Below are 14,236 nucleotides of genomic sequence, written 5' to 3' on the forward strand. Positions count from 1 at the left end.
AGAAAATTTCTTAATTGAATCAAGCAGTTTCTTTAAAATGGAATCTCTCTGACACTTTCCCCACTACTAACGGTCAGTTTATAAAGCTCGCTCTCATATTTGTTGATACCCTAATTGCTAGAAATAGTATTTAGAGAATACTTTGCAGAAGTAAATGGGTGGGATTTTAAAGCATGCCCATGAAAAAATTCACAAGATTTAACATTTTGCTTGCAGCGAATAGTGCGTGGATTCGGGGATCATATGCCTAACGGGACGTCAAATTTCAGGACGGCTCTAGTGGAGGCCTTCACACTGCTCAACATCGTAAGCCGGACACCTTTTTTCTCACCACTTTAGTCCAATAATGGAACTGGAATAAATCGCTGCAACAAGATGATCATCCTTATAACCGATGGGGTGCCCGATGACTTTGATGATGTGTTTCAACAATACAACCCCGAAGTGAGTATTACCTTCAACTCCTCATTTACTTATTCATCCCAAATGGCCATCAAATTGTCGTTAACAGTGTGATAAATTAACGTTCATGATTTATCCAGTTAACTCTTGCTCTTAACATACCTATCACCGTTTTCTCATTTCAAGTTGTAAATACTTCCAGTCTTCTCTGTTGTAGGAATCCCTTTTTGCCACCGCCAAAGATCTGTATTTACTAGATTCAAAATGATAACACAAAGGTTACTCCTGGCATTGTTTTAAAGCAATAAAAAAGAACTTGACGAAGCGACTTTGAAACAAGAGACGGCTGGTTAGTTGACTCTTTTAGGACTGATGTACGAGGGTATACAGGTATGAAACTGGCTGATACGGACATAGCACAGGCACAGTCTCTTTCACGCAATTTACTTGGAAGCCGTCGGTCATAAAATTTCTGTTAAGGGTCAAAGTAAAGAGCGGAACCTGAAACTATGCAATAACATTGCATGATGGGCAAAGTAATCCCCAGTAATCGTGACAAACCTTTGATTTCTGAGGGATGAAGATGGTGTCAGGTATGTGGAAAATAACTTCGATCGCATCAACTTGAAAATGGGACATCTCATATGACAGAATGCGATCAGCCGGATAGAGGTACGCTACTTAAGAGTTCTCATTTTATAGAACTCAGATTAGTCGAAGTCCCCATGTGTACCAGATTGCAGCAGTCCAATTAAATCCCCCCTCAAAGGTGTGGCAAGTTATCGCGACTATGCTCAGATTATTCATGTTTATTTTTGCTTCCCTTTTTACCTATTCGACAGAAAAACGTCCGCGTTTTCACATTTCTTATTGGTCAACATTCGGCCGACGAGAGCATTGTCCAGAGAATTGCTTGCAACAATCGTGGTAAGTTTTCAATCACCATCCATCTACTCTTATGCGCGACTAAAAAGCACTTGAATTGGACATTCTTAATAATCTTAGAGTGTCACTAAAATAAGCGGAAAAGTGTATATTTGAATTTGAACTTGTGCACGTCGCCCAAAGCTGATGCTAAATCGGTGGTCTTAAAAATTCCGGTGAAAATTTCAAATAGGTAAAGCTTTCAATCGTTATAGTATTAGAAGGTGGAGCATTTCGAAAATCACAAGTCTCATTTATTTAAGTGACTAAAAGCAACCATTTTATTTAAATAATGGCTACTTAAATTGGAATTCCGGTTCATAAAATGTCCCTGGACATTAAGTATCGCTTGCTTATCCCTAATCTTCAAAGGTTGAAAAAGTCTAATGTCTAAATGTTGAACTTATAACTTACAAGGCCGTTAGTCCGATATTACCTGGGTGAAGCAGAAAATTTGAAGAAGTTACCTTCCCTTAAGTGCCTGAAATGTTTCAGAATCTATGACCGTTCGTTTGTCATTCCAGGTATGGAAGCCAACATAGCTAACTTGGCCGACGTCAAAGAGAACGTGCTGGTAAGAAGGCGGTTTCATGAGCCTCGATTCGCTGAGCCATGTTTGGATCACCTTAACTAAATATCCCCCCTCCTTGCAGAAGTACATTGACATTGTGGCCAGATCAAACGCCATCTTGGACGATTCGTTTGTTCGATGGAGTGGAGTCACCAAACTTCAACTGAATCTAATGGTCAGTTCGCCTTGTATTTCAGATAAAATAAATTGTTTCCTCTCTTAGCGTTTGGTATTAAGCGAACACTTAATCCTCTTTTATGTCGCTTTTTGAGGTGAATTTCGCAAGCCTCTTATTTGTTAACAATGAAATAATGAGTTGCCAGTGTCTAATATGCCCTTTGTAGGTCAGTAATTTGTGAATCGGACACAGGTAACTCAGTTATGGGAGTGTTTAGAAAAATCAAGTCTTTATTTGCCAAATTAATTGTTCCTTTTTCGAAGAAGCTTGCGTTCTTCTTGCAACTCATCACACCCCATTTTTAGATGGGTTTAAATACCCCTGGAAGAACGGCCACATGCAGGCATTTTTGATGTTACATCGTTGTGGATCCCTTAATTAAACCTTTCCTTTTGTAGAAACTCACTCCAGAGAATTTCACTTCCCCACCCGAACCAACATCAGTAAGTTTTATGGACACAAAATAGGCGTTATAAGACAATCCTTTACCTAGCTTTAAAATATTTGTTAGCATTTAAACTCCCTTCCAGAATGCAACCTCTGCCGATAACATGACAGGCGTAGAGGAGGTGATGCAAGGGGACGATGCAGGCTCCAGCAATATGCTCCTAGTGCGTCGCTTGTCTACCCCTCTTTTGTCCTGTTCATTTACAAAAGATTGAGCTTTCTATTGGCATCGCCGCTGGCAATGATGTTCTATCCATTCATGTTAGAATGTGGGATAAAAGTTTCCTGTACAGTCTGGTTAACTTTGTGCAAGGACTAGTAAATAGTTGAGCTATAGAAATGGGAACTCAGGTTTGCAAGTTAGGTCTGATCCATTTAAAATGTTTCCCGCTCCGGGTCTGGGAAAAGCACTGTTCGTTATCAACATAAATTTGTCAAAATGCAAGGAACTAAGGAATGAGGGTCATTTGCATGAATTTATTTGACCTCCGTCTATCCGACTGATGAATGGAGTTGACAACTTCATTAGCCATCTACAATAAAACCAAAATAAATGGCATTTATTTGATTTAGCTAATATTAGTCCCCAGACGCATATGTTTATGAATCAGTTTTTAACATTTAATTCAGCACCATTTAGCGCCTTTTTTTTTCACTATCTTGAAATATTCTACCTTCTTGATAAATCGACTAATTCAGGAAGTTAATAAGCTAGTCTTAGATGGGTCACTAGTGGTCGTAAGTTTGTTTAAGGGGAAAACTAACAGTAAATCTCATTTTATTAACTCACGCATTCGTTTCAATGTTTTCAAGCCTCCGTTGAAACCATTCAAGACAATGGATTCGCAATTCTTCGTCACACTATCTCGAGCCGCCTATGACAAAACCAATGCCAGCGTAGGTTTTAGTTGATTCGCCTTTCTTCACATGTTAAATACAACTAGTTTTGCCTAATTCTAGATTGAAAACAACCAAGGAATTATTCTCGGAGTTACTGGACTCGACATTCCGATGGATGACATTCAAGATGTTCTCAGGAGTTGGAAGGTTTGCTCTCCACATAAAGCCAATCCCCTTCTGTCATTACCATTACAAAGTAACGGTAGGGTTTAAGAGGCAGTATTAACAGGGTCAAGATAACTCCAAAGAGAAAGAGGGAAGTTTGCATGAATGAGTTCCCCTCACTAAACTTAATAAACCATTTTTGAGATGTGTCAACCACGACGGCATTTACCCAGATTCCCCTCACGAATTTCCTCGTGCGTGTCTTTTAGACAGGACCTCTTTCATACTTCTTCGGCTTGACAAACAACGGATTTGTACTGTTCCATCCCAACTACCGACCGATGGTAACCTTTTAACAATCAGGTAGTTCATTGCATTCTTTAGCATGGGACTCAATTGAAACGATACTACCGACATGTCGATATAGATGAGGTGGAGCAACCGCTCGGATTTGCGCTAGATCCAGTGAGTCGTGACTGGTTGAAAAATGTTGCGAACTCAAAAATTTATACATAATCCTAAGAACCTAATGCATATTTTGGCCGTTTTAGCATACAGCACTGCCGATGTACAATTCTATGGTGAGTTGCCTCTGTGATGGACTTCCACTTCCTGGAAGGAATGCAATTTATAAATCTCTTCTTATTAAAGTTAAGAAAATCGCTGATCGATCGGCTGTGCACCTCCGTTGTTGTGACGACAATGGTAACAGCAGAAGACTTTGTGAGTACAATCATGCCGACTTTAATTTAAAAAAAAAACATTTCAGTTTAAGTCAACAGACGTGAAACTAACCATACTGACGCATAAGGGAACTCATTAGCAAAGTAAACAGTTGGCTCAATTCTTCTGTCACTTAAAAAGCTCCCTGCACTATAGCCGTCTGAGTTAGCATGTGACGGCGATCGGGGAGTTACCATTTGTTTCAATTCCCAGCTCTCGGGTCTACCGATGACGAAGAAAGTATTCACATCACCTCTTCCAGACACACCCTTTACCTTTGGCCTGGCCGTAAGATGGGTAGAGGAGGCCAACCGTGGATTTCCCATTCCTAAATACGACACTTCGAAATTTTGGCGTCAAGGCACGATTCGTGGTAAGCAATTTTCTTCTAAAGGCGTAGAAAATCTATTTTATGTCATCAGTCTTTAAAGATGTGAAAAGACAACTTTTTGTAGTAAAACTCTACCCCATCGTGAAATTTCTTTGCTAAGAAAGCAGTGGAGCTTTTGCCATTTCTTATTTCTTAAGGATGGTCTCTTTTATGCTCACCAAACCAAATATTGTGCATTAAATTAAGTATTTTGGTACTCTAGTGCGTTGCATAATCATACTTTGCTTGAACTAATGGAAAGCACTTAATAACAGCCACGAGCATCAAACAATCCCCGATCGCATGTTTTGAAACCGAATACCGTCAATCTATAAACGGAAAATCGTGTCAGCCCTATTCTAGCAAACGGCTAGGCGACTCGAACTGAACGTTTTTAATTGCTTCTAGCAGCAGATACAATGATGCTGAACCCTCAGTTCATAAACCCAGCCAAGTCTTGTGAGCGCAACAAGACACTGCGTTCCGGAGCAATGCTGGCCCCTCTGTAAGTATTTTTGTGTCGAAAATGCCAGTGGATAAACAAAATAAACACATTTTAAGTTGAAATTCCTCATTTTTCATTCAGAAGTTTCTGCAAATTCCGAAGAGAGCTTTTACGTGTATTTATGGACGATCCACTCTGCATCTTGAGAAATGTCGTCATTGACAACAATCTGAGGAACGAAAATGAGTGTAAGGCTTTTACTGTGTAAAAATTTCTTCTGTAGGAGCTAAAAATTTCCACAGTAAGGGTCAGTTTAATTAAGGTGAGAATCACCATCAAATGATGAAAAGAATTTCTACTCGTAGAAAGCCGATCCACTTATTGTTTCAGGTGATATGGATCACATAGCAAGGATCGTCATGGATGCAAAAGCAACAGCAAGCGTTCATGATTACTGGCAGGGGAAGGTGGACAATTCAACCATTCAAAGGTGGATCAAATTAGAGTCTAGAACTTATTTGCAACAAATCTATCCTAGGTTCGACATCCAACGGGCCTTCAGTGTGCATCATTCTGGCCTCCTGCGTTACTTCAGTTTCTCCGAATCGCCCTACGAGTAATCCCGCGCCATCACGTGCTACATAGACCTAAATGCAAAGCACAATCTAATTCTTTTGTTGGGTTTTTAGGGGATTTCTGGAGGAAATTAACAAGGGGTCCGAGAGTTCCTTCTACAAATATACTATTCTTCATTCAACCTTCTACGAAAACATGAAAATGCTAGTATTTAGACCGCCTTTGAAGCAAGGTAAGCTGTTTTTGCTAGTCTTCCGACAGGTGGAGTTTATAGCACACAAACTTTGATCTATGGTATGCTAAAATCATTTTCCCACTTGTATTCCACAGTATTTAGGAATTTTCTGGAGAAGAACATCTCCGTTCCCATGGTGGTTTCGGGCGTTATCAGTAATCCAGCCTCCGAGGCCGTTGCAATGGGGATTGCTGGGGTGCAATTTAGTTATCAAAAGTTGAATAGCATTTTTTTCACGCTGGTCAATAGCTGCGACTCCAGTGATTGTTTAAGATGCGATGAGCCGGGTGTACAGTGCTTCCTCACAACCACTGCAGGACAGATTGTTCTTTCCACGGCTGGAGAAAAGGCGGTTAGTTTTAGGTCCACTGAAATTTGCACAAGATTTTGTGAGCGTAAGCAGATTAATTGTTGAGATGTCAGGATGGATTTCCTTTCAGGTGAGTCAAAACTTGAAGGAACTGGATTGTGCTTTAATGGAGGCTCTTGTCGCAGCGAATGTTGTAACCGAGTACGTGAAGAATGAATGAATAAATGAATGCTGCTTTTATCTATAATAAAACCCATCTTTTGATCCCTTCGAAGACGCGAGGTTTACGACTTCCAGGCCATTTGCATTGAGGCTGTTGCACCAGATCTGAACTACGCCTCTCGATTGTTCTCAGTAAGTTGAGCCAAACGGGGTGCAGAGATAAGTCACTTCAAGATGTATAAGTCTGTTGCACCCACGCTAAATTCGAATTAACCCGGCGTTCTGGCTTTGATGTAGGAAGGGGAGCTTTGGAAATGTCCACTTTTCTGAGCACTCCCTTAATGCAAATGAAATAGTAACTCTTAATACCCAAATGACACCTTTCTGGAGTTTCTGCAGATTATGCTTTTTAATAAGTCAAGAATGTTCTGACACAATTTGTTCTTTTGAGGCTAGACTATATTGTTTCGCTAACCTTCCTCCCTCATTTCAGCCCATCGCATTTATCCTTAAATGCCTCGGACACGCTCTCAAGGAATTCCTTTTGTAAGTGGAGAGCAGAGGACCTGAATGTGCACATTCTTTCGTTATACCTCATTTTATGTCAAAACACCTCAATTCAAATGACAAATTAGGATTCTGATAAGCTCTCAACCATCTAGGCAACACATTTTTCTGTCATTATCCCCGACGGAACTTTTCTCTAATTAAAAGTGGCTAGATCTTTAATTACCAGTTACGCCTGAATAATCAAAACGTTGTTCACATGGTCTGAGTAGTCGCCCTTCAACAGTTTGACAGTTAAGATACCCCTATAGCGATCGCCACACCGATATAACTCACGCACTTCAGCATGCACATGCTCCTGCTAGTCCTCAAATCGTAGTAAAGTCAATTTGATGCCAAGATGAAACATTAAAATACTCGGTTAACTTTAGAATTGGCATTTAAGTGCCTGTTCTGATGTTCACCTGAGTCAAGATAGCTTTTCAATTGGCATAATTTTGTAAATAATTCGAACGAACTGATCTTCTTTTAGAGTTGTCGCAAATTGGTGGTTTATTGGACTAAGGGCGGCGGCTCAAGGTTAGTTTCAGCAGAAAGAAAGCATTATTTAAAGTGGAAATACTTTTCTTAAAAGGAATTCACCAGAGCCCAAAATATGATCATTTGCCAAAATTCCAAAGGAAATTTGGAAGTAATTCATGTCTTTAAGCAGTTTTGTCAAAGATCCGTCACCGCATGCGATGGATTGTATCTGAGATACAGATCATTATAAGCTGACAACCAAACACATACTTTATCAGAATGGAATCGTAAAATTTTTTAAGAGATGGATACGGAGCTTTCAGAAACCTATTTTTCTAAAATAATAAGTATTTTGCATCTCTTATTTCTCAATTCACATCTCTAGGAGTATGGGACTCAATGCCACCCACTCAAGGCGAGTTCGTTCACCTCAACGACCCCATTTCCCCTCCAGACACATCGCCTTTCAACTTCCGAGATGGAGATGATCACCTCGGTTACGTACACCGTGGCTCAGTAGATTTTCCCCTTCCTAGTCGTACAAGCAGCCTCGACGGTCCATTTTATCGTGACTACGAGGTGCTGAAACCCTTCGAGTCTCCACAGACTTCACTCACAGAACCTCCAACTGACTCACTTCCAGACGTGGAGGTCTCAGTAGCTCCCTCCAATGGCGAGACCACTCCGGACCTTCCCCTTTTCTACGAGACTGCACAGTTCTATTCCCAGAAAAACTACTTCTTTGAAGATCCCGAGGATCCCTGGCTGATGCAACAGCAGGCCTTTTCAGAGTTGAACATGTGCTACGCCAGTGAACCCACTCTGAATCCACCACCACCACAATCTTCACTACTACCGTCGCGCCTCTTTAACGGCTCCATGAACGAGACATTGGAACTAATTGATCTCACCCAGGCTGTGACTACGGGAGAGCCCCTACAGATTCTGTCAGGCAACGTGACTCTGGTAAACGAGACGGTACAACCGAATATCACGAAGACGACGGCGATTCCTCCACGAAAAGTGAACGCCATCCCAGGCACATTGCTGCGATGTGTGCAGCGGATTGTGCAAATGCGATGTCATGCGGCGGTGCACAGTAACAATCAAATTGGACGACAGGGCTGTGAGGTGATGTGCGACGCGGTGCGACAGCGGATGCCGCAGTTAACAGAATTTCTACACGACTGCCGACAGCCGTTGGATTCGTGCACACAACGTCACAGCATATTCTACCTTAACAAGGAGGCACATGCTGGAAGGGGGCAGCAAACTTCATATGGATATGGCGGTAGAGGTGCTAATGCATCACCCAAACTTCGTTCTGGTATTTATTGCCCAGCCTGTGGGAACATGTGAGTCAGGAAGTTCTAAGTGTTCGTTTGCAATCCTGGCTTATTTTCTCGTCCACGTGCCACAGTTGTTCCTCTAAGACACGGGCTTATTTCACTTAAGCTTCTAGAATTTTGTCGACGAGTGACTCCCTGTACGAATTCTCAAATATGACTACTCTCTCAAACGCCCACACATTTCCACCCTCATGCAGGCGTAACTCGAACCTTATCTCTAGCCCGATCGCCGAATTTTTTCCTTGAATCAGCTATACAACAGTAATTCTTAAGTTTACTCACCAAAGGCACTATTTCGCAAACAATCCAGACAATTAAAATTATTAGACGAAAAAGGAATGAGGTGCCAACAGATGTAAGGTCGATAGTAAATGAACTGCATCGACGGTATGACTGCCCCAGGCTCCTTGCCCTTTGGAGCTAAGTCATCAAGGTCATTGCTTTATCATTTAAAACAAACCTAGCTGTGTCAGAAACAAGCGATTCATTAGATTGCATTTAGCTGTTGCGTTGCTGCATAATGACTTACGTTCAGTTGTATTCTTTCTAGTGACTGGGTCGTGGCCTCCATACCGAACACGAACCTACTTCTCATAATGACGGTGAAACCAGTGGGCAAGCCTTCGATCAACTGCATCTGCGAATGCAAACGGCGCTACCGCTATGGCGCACAGCTGAAAGATATCCTTTTTACTTGGAAAATCCGCAAGCATTTAGCATAGCATACACAAAATACTTGGGATGTCAGATAAGCTACAATGGACGGATATCCAAGTCTCCATAATTACCGCAAAACTGATGTAGTTTATGAGAAACTATTCTTTACTATTTATCAAATGTATACAGGGAGTCACCTCAAAACAGCTTATGAAAACATGGGGCTAATTTATGGATCTAAATATGTTGGATAGTATTGTTGAAATTTAAGCAAACCCCCGTCCATATATTTCAATTTAATGTAGATAACATTAATTTTTGCGGTCGTGTGTATCATTAACTGCCTCCACACGTGATAAATCAGTACCTCGCTCTCAAACTTACCGGAGGGATCCTGTGACACCGAAGGCCTGCGAAATGATTTCATACAAGGTGGGTCTGGCGGCGAATCTTCTATAACCACCTCGTTTATATTTTCTATTTCTTCCTTTTTTAGATTGAAAACTTCACTGCCTGCTTCAGTGACACTCCGATCCATTCACCAGGCAGACTGGTGTGGTTGGCTTTGCTTATTCTATCAGTGATCAGATTCGCCTGAGATGGTTTTACTTCGGGCAAAGAAGCTAGGCGGTGATACCCAACAGATGCGATTGTGCTAACTCTACTTGATTTGTTACATTCAGCTATTATGGCAAGAAGAGCCCTATTTATAAAGTTTAACTCGAAAAGTAAAGGACCAACTATACATTTGCGTTAATTAACGCCTTCAAAAGCAAGTGACATATGGGCTGGTGGACCGACAAAGGTGGTGAAAAAGTATTCAGGTGTCTCACAGACCCAACTCTCTTGCAGCCTTATAGGGGTAGTAATCCTATAAGTAGTACCGGGTAGGACTCATTAAAAAGTAGTGTTGTTTTCATAATCGTGTTCGTCACTGACACATTCACTTTCTTACAAAATCTTTGACAGGTTTTGAGTAAACTTATTAGATGGAGCATTAACTAAGGGCATTTGATTTTGAATTCGTCTGCAAAGCACCGTAGTAAAATTCTCATATTTTACGATGAAAGTAGGCTACAATCATCATGGTTTAAATCTTGAAATTAATTAGTATCCCTTTGTCAGAAGGCTTTCGGTGGACCACATGCAAATTAAATCGCTGGTGTGGCAATGCAAACACACCATATTTTGATGAACAAAGTACACAGCAAATAGAGGTGCATTAAAAGGGCCTGCACTTAGTGCAAGATTTAGGTCTGCAGAATAAACGCATGAGAAATTCAAGAATTATAATTAATTTAACTTTTAAATTTTAAGTTTACGTCAATGTGAGATCTAAAAATTTTTTTGCGAACACACTTTTATTGGTAAATTCTTCCCATAGATCAATAACTACTATAGTTCATACTGAGCATGCGCAATGACGTATTTTGTTTAATTGATCATTGTTCAGGCTCCCACCTCGAACGCGTTTCGGGCCGTGTGTTCTGTTTCTCTGAGCTTGTACCGACGTACTTACTGGACGAAGATGAAGATTCGGATGTTATCTCGGAACCCTGCTGATTATTTACGAGAGACAGCAGATGACATATTCAAAAGTAAGTCATGGTACTTTGTTTGTGATTATTACAGTGCCTCGCAACCACTCTGTCACGGAACATCCTTTCGCTGCGGAGAGGGAATATGTTAGAGCTCTAAATTCAGCCAAACTTTCGCGTATGATGGCGAAGCCTTTCATCGGCTGTCTTGAGGGCACCACAGATACAATGACTGTCATGTCACTAAACACAGAAAAAGTTGGCTTAGCTGTTTTTGGTACTGCGGATGGAAAGGTACTGTGTATTGTCGGTTACCTTGATTATTTCAGATTCAATATTGGGACATCGCAGGTCGGAAGCTTGCGTATGAAGCTCCAGCTCACGCTGGTGAAGTACGAGGTGTCTGTCAATATGATAAATCTCAACTAATGTATTCAGTGAGCCTACTTTCTGTTATACCTCATTTACCAATCAAAGCAGAGTTTGAAACCGATTATCTTTTTTATCTTATTTTTAGTGTGGTTTGGATGGTCAGTTGAAACAGTGGCGCATGGATCATAGCAACATTGAGGCGGCGTGGTCAAAACCGCTGAATACAGTGCTCCTTGACTCTACACCACTCAGTCTCGACCATCACCCTTCAATGGACGCGTTTCTCGTTGGTAGCCCCGAATCCTGCTTCCTCTACCACTCCACACGTATGGATGTTCCCGTTCGTGAGTGGACTTGGGGTCGGGAGGCCATACACCAGGCTACTTTTAACCCAGTGGAACACAATCTCGTTGGAATTTTAACCAAGGATAATTCCATTATTCTGGCAGACACGCGGGAAGATAGTCCCTTGAGAAAAGTGAGTTTATACCCGCTTTCTTCAAGGTCCTTACTGTTGCCCTTTGGCCATACAATTATATTTCTAATCAGTTGAAAATGAACCTCAAATTGAATTCCTTCTCGTGGAATCCAATGGAGCCGTATGTTTTTACCGCTGCTTCTGAGGACTACAATCTCTACACATACGATTGTCGCTTCTTCAAGCATCCAAAGAGGGTGTATATGGGTCACACAAATGCCGTCATGGCCGTGGATTACTCCCCGTCTGGTAGAGAATTCGCTTCGGGTTGTTACGATGGGACTGTAAGTTGTCGTTGTACTATATTTTCACATCCTTACTAGTCTGTATTTCCATGCGAGATAGCGCTGAATTCAGTTTGTCCATTGTGTAAGGCTGATGTAACGACTGAGCTACTGCTCAGGGTTCTACAGACCAGTTGTTTGGAAGTAGCTTAATCCTAATTACATAAGGGGACTAGGAGACTGCGTCATATCACCACTTTGAAGATCGAGGCACGAGTGGCCACAAAGGTCCGTCTGGTCGCGTATTTATTGGAAACAACTGTTATTCCTCCAGTGGTGTGAGAATTTTTGTGAGATGAAAGTGGTTCTATAAGTAGAGAATGTATCCTTTTAAAGTACCCTTTTTGGGTGATATACTTGTGGTTTCAAAGGCTATCAGTAGCTACTTTAATGTATTATAAATATGAGTAAGGATGACTGGAATTCACATGGAAAGGCAGTTCTTTGGCCTGATTTGTCACCTTAAAAATCTTGATTGTCATTGTCGACCGGATTTTATCTGTCTCCACTGGTGTGACCAACTCATTTTTTTCCTGTCGATTTCTATTTTTGTACCAAAGAAATCGCCAAATATTCTGTTGAAAAAGTTATAATCTATTCCGTCTACATGCTTTGACTTTTTTTTCAAATCTGTTTCAAACGGGTTCCTGACCACCTAATTTTTGATGTGGTTACTTTTTTCGGGCTTTTTTTTGAGTACTGTCTATGTAGTCGCATTAGGTCTTGTGGTTAGCATTTAACGCAAAATTTTTCTGGTACTGTCTCTGTAAAGATACAATGGTGACCCGGTGGTGCAACACTGGCCCTAGTCCCCACAAGAATTGTCAAGCTGAGCTCCCCCTATCACATATATTTAAAAGTGAGAATTGCAGGAGTACGTACACCAATTTTTCTTAGTTCCGGTAGAGATTAAGGAATCAACTTTATTTGACCCATTGAGCAGACACCCCTGTCCTGTATGCCTGTAACATTCAAAATCTTATCATGGAGAGTGAATAAACCATTCCTCCTAAGCGTTGAAAAGCACTAAACGGGCCCTCATTCTAGAAATAAAGATTTCATCACTATGTTGAATACAATGCATTTATGGTAAGTCAAGCACCACCTTTATCTTGTATAACAGTCTAGTCGCTTATCCAACATAACTATCAAATCGAATGCAAAGATGTATGCGGGAAAATAGTGTTGAATGCGTTGATTTCTTGTTTAAACAACCACCTCTACCTTGATAACTAGATACGCCTATGGAACGTTGAGCAGACCTCCTCCGTAGACGTCTACCACACACGGCGCATGAAGCGCGTGCTGAAGGTGAGGTTTACACTTGATGGTCGCTTCCTTCTCTCCTCCTCGACGGATCAGAATGTGCGTCTGTGGAAGGCACACGCGTCGGAGAAACTGGGCCCCATGAAGCCGCGGGAGCGCGAGTCTCTGGCCACAGCAGAAGCACTGCGGGAGAAATACAAAGAGCACCCAGAAGTGCGACGCATCCTTCGCAACCGCCACGTACCCAAGTCCATCTATGTGGCAACGAAGGAGCATCGCATCATCCGCGCCAAGGAGAAAAGGAAGCTGCGCAATGTGCGCGTCTTTAACCACTCCGATGTCCCTGTGTTGCCGGAGAGGGAGAAACACACTGCTTCACTGTACAAATAGGGTTCTGTGATCTCCCTGTCCCGTGCTCATTCTCTCTCGATTCTCTATATACACGTTGGCTTTTCATGTACATCGATTTCGTCGAAAATTTGACGCGCTATCTGGGCTATTTAAATAAACGGACGGAATTCATTTGAAAAGCTGGATTGATCGATTTGCCACAAAAGTATAAATGTTGTGACCTGCTAAAGGTTATTCCTATTTTGAAATACTGATTTGTTCACAATGTAGGTGGGGGATACACTTCGCCTCCCAAAGTGGGGCTCCGTACCGACTGTCGGAGGATGCCACAAACTGGAGTACAGTATGGGCTGGATGGCCAGTCTCGTTAAGGAGATCTGGAACGCCCTTTTGGACTATCTTTGTGGATTGGAGCAAATTGTATTTAGACGGACAAAGGTAACAGGACTGTGAGTTGAGTATTGGGTGCGCTCATTTTACCAACGGGAATCCAACGCTAGTAGTTTAGCGATAAACCTGTTTTCGAGCAGTCTCATTTGGTCTGTTGGACTTGGTATCAACTTA

General features: G+C 41.6%; 2 protein-coding genes across 2 annotated transcripts in view; both read left to right on the top strand. All coding sequences in view use genetic code 11, as the record gives it.

Moving 5' to 3' along the window:
* The window catches only part of EGR_00561 (Voltage-dependent calcium channel subunit alpha-2/delta-3), a gene marked incomplete at both ends in the record, with an annotated part of 18,359 nt that extends 8,911 nt beyond the window's left edge, over nt 1–9,448 (top strand). The window contains 24 exons of the mRNA XM_024489810.1: nt 217–306; nt 340–444; nt 1,245–1,329; nt 1,851–1,900; nt 1,980–2,072; nt 2,474–2,518; nt 2,606–2,686; nt 3,336–3,419; nt 3,483–3,569; nt 3,797–3,871; nt 3,912–3,992; nt 4,464–4,623; nt 5,035–5,125; nt 5,207–5,313; nt 5,456–5,555; nt 5,604–5,681; nt 5,755–5,873; nt 5,972–6,228; nt 6,317–6,387; nt 6,462–6,540; nt 6,842–6,894; nt 7,388–7,434; nt 7,763–8,732; nt 9,277–9,448. Coding sequence (XP_024355807.1) covers nt 217–306; nt 340–444; nt 1,245–1,329; nt 1,851–1,900; nt 1,980–2,072; nt 2,474–2,518; nt 2,606–2,686; nt 3,336–3,419; nt 3,483–3,569; nt 3,797–3,871; nt 3,912–3,992; nt 4,464–4,623; nt 5,035–5,125; nt 5,207–5,313; nt 5,456–5,555; nt 5,604–5,681; nt 5,755–5,873; nt 5,972–6,228; nt 6,317–6,387; nt 6,462–6,540; nt 6,842–6,894; nt 7,388–7,434; nt 7,763–8,732; nt 9,277–9,448 — 3,180 coding nt within the window. The remainder of the gene's footprint in view (nt 1–216; nt 307–339; nt 445–1,244; nt 1,330–1,850; nt 1,901–1,979; nt 2,073–2,473; nt 2,519–2,605; nt 2,687–3,335; nt 3,420–3,482; nt 3,570–3,796; nt 3,872–3,911; nt 3,993–4,463; nt 4,624–5,034; nt 5,126–5,206; nt 5,314–5,455; nt 5,556–5,603; nt 5,682–5,754; nt 5,874–5,971; nt 6,229–6,316; nt 6,388–6,461; nt 6,541–6,841; nt 6,895–7,387; nt 7,435–7,762; nt 8,733–9,276) is intronic.
* Nucleotides 9,449–10,911: 1,463 nt separating this feature from the next.
* On the top strand, nt 10,912–13,711 carry EGR_00562 (DDB1- and CUL4-associated factor; the record flags this gene model as incomplete). The annotated part of the gene is made up of 6 exons (XM_024489811.1): nt 10,912–10,981; nt 11,016–11,215; nt 11,251–11,358; nt 11,439–11,771; nt 11,843–12,055; nt 13,292–13,711. 6 exons carry the CDS (start codon nt 10,912–10,914, stop codon nt 13,709–13,711), a joined length of 1,344 nt encoding a protein of 447 aa, XP_024355808.1.
* Between the last annotated feature and the right edge of the window lie 525 nt (nt 13,712–14,236).

The sequence above is a fragment of the Echinococcus granulosus genome, assembly GCF_000524195.1.
Source record: "Echinococcus granulosus chromosome Unknown EG_S00002, whole genome shotgun sequence".
NCBI classification, from domain to species: domain Eukaryota; kingdom Metazoa; phylum Platyhelminthes; class Cestoda; order Cyclophyllidea; family Taeniidae; genus Echinococcus; species Echinococcus granulosus.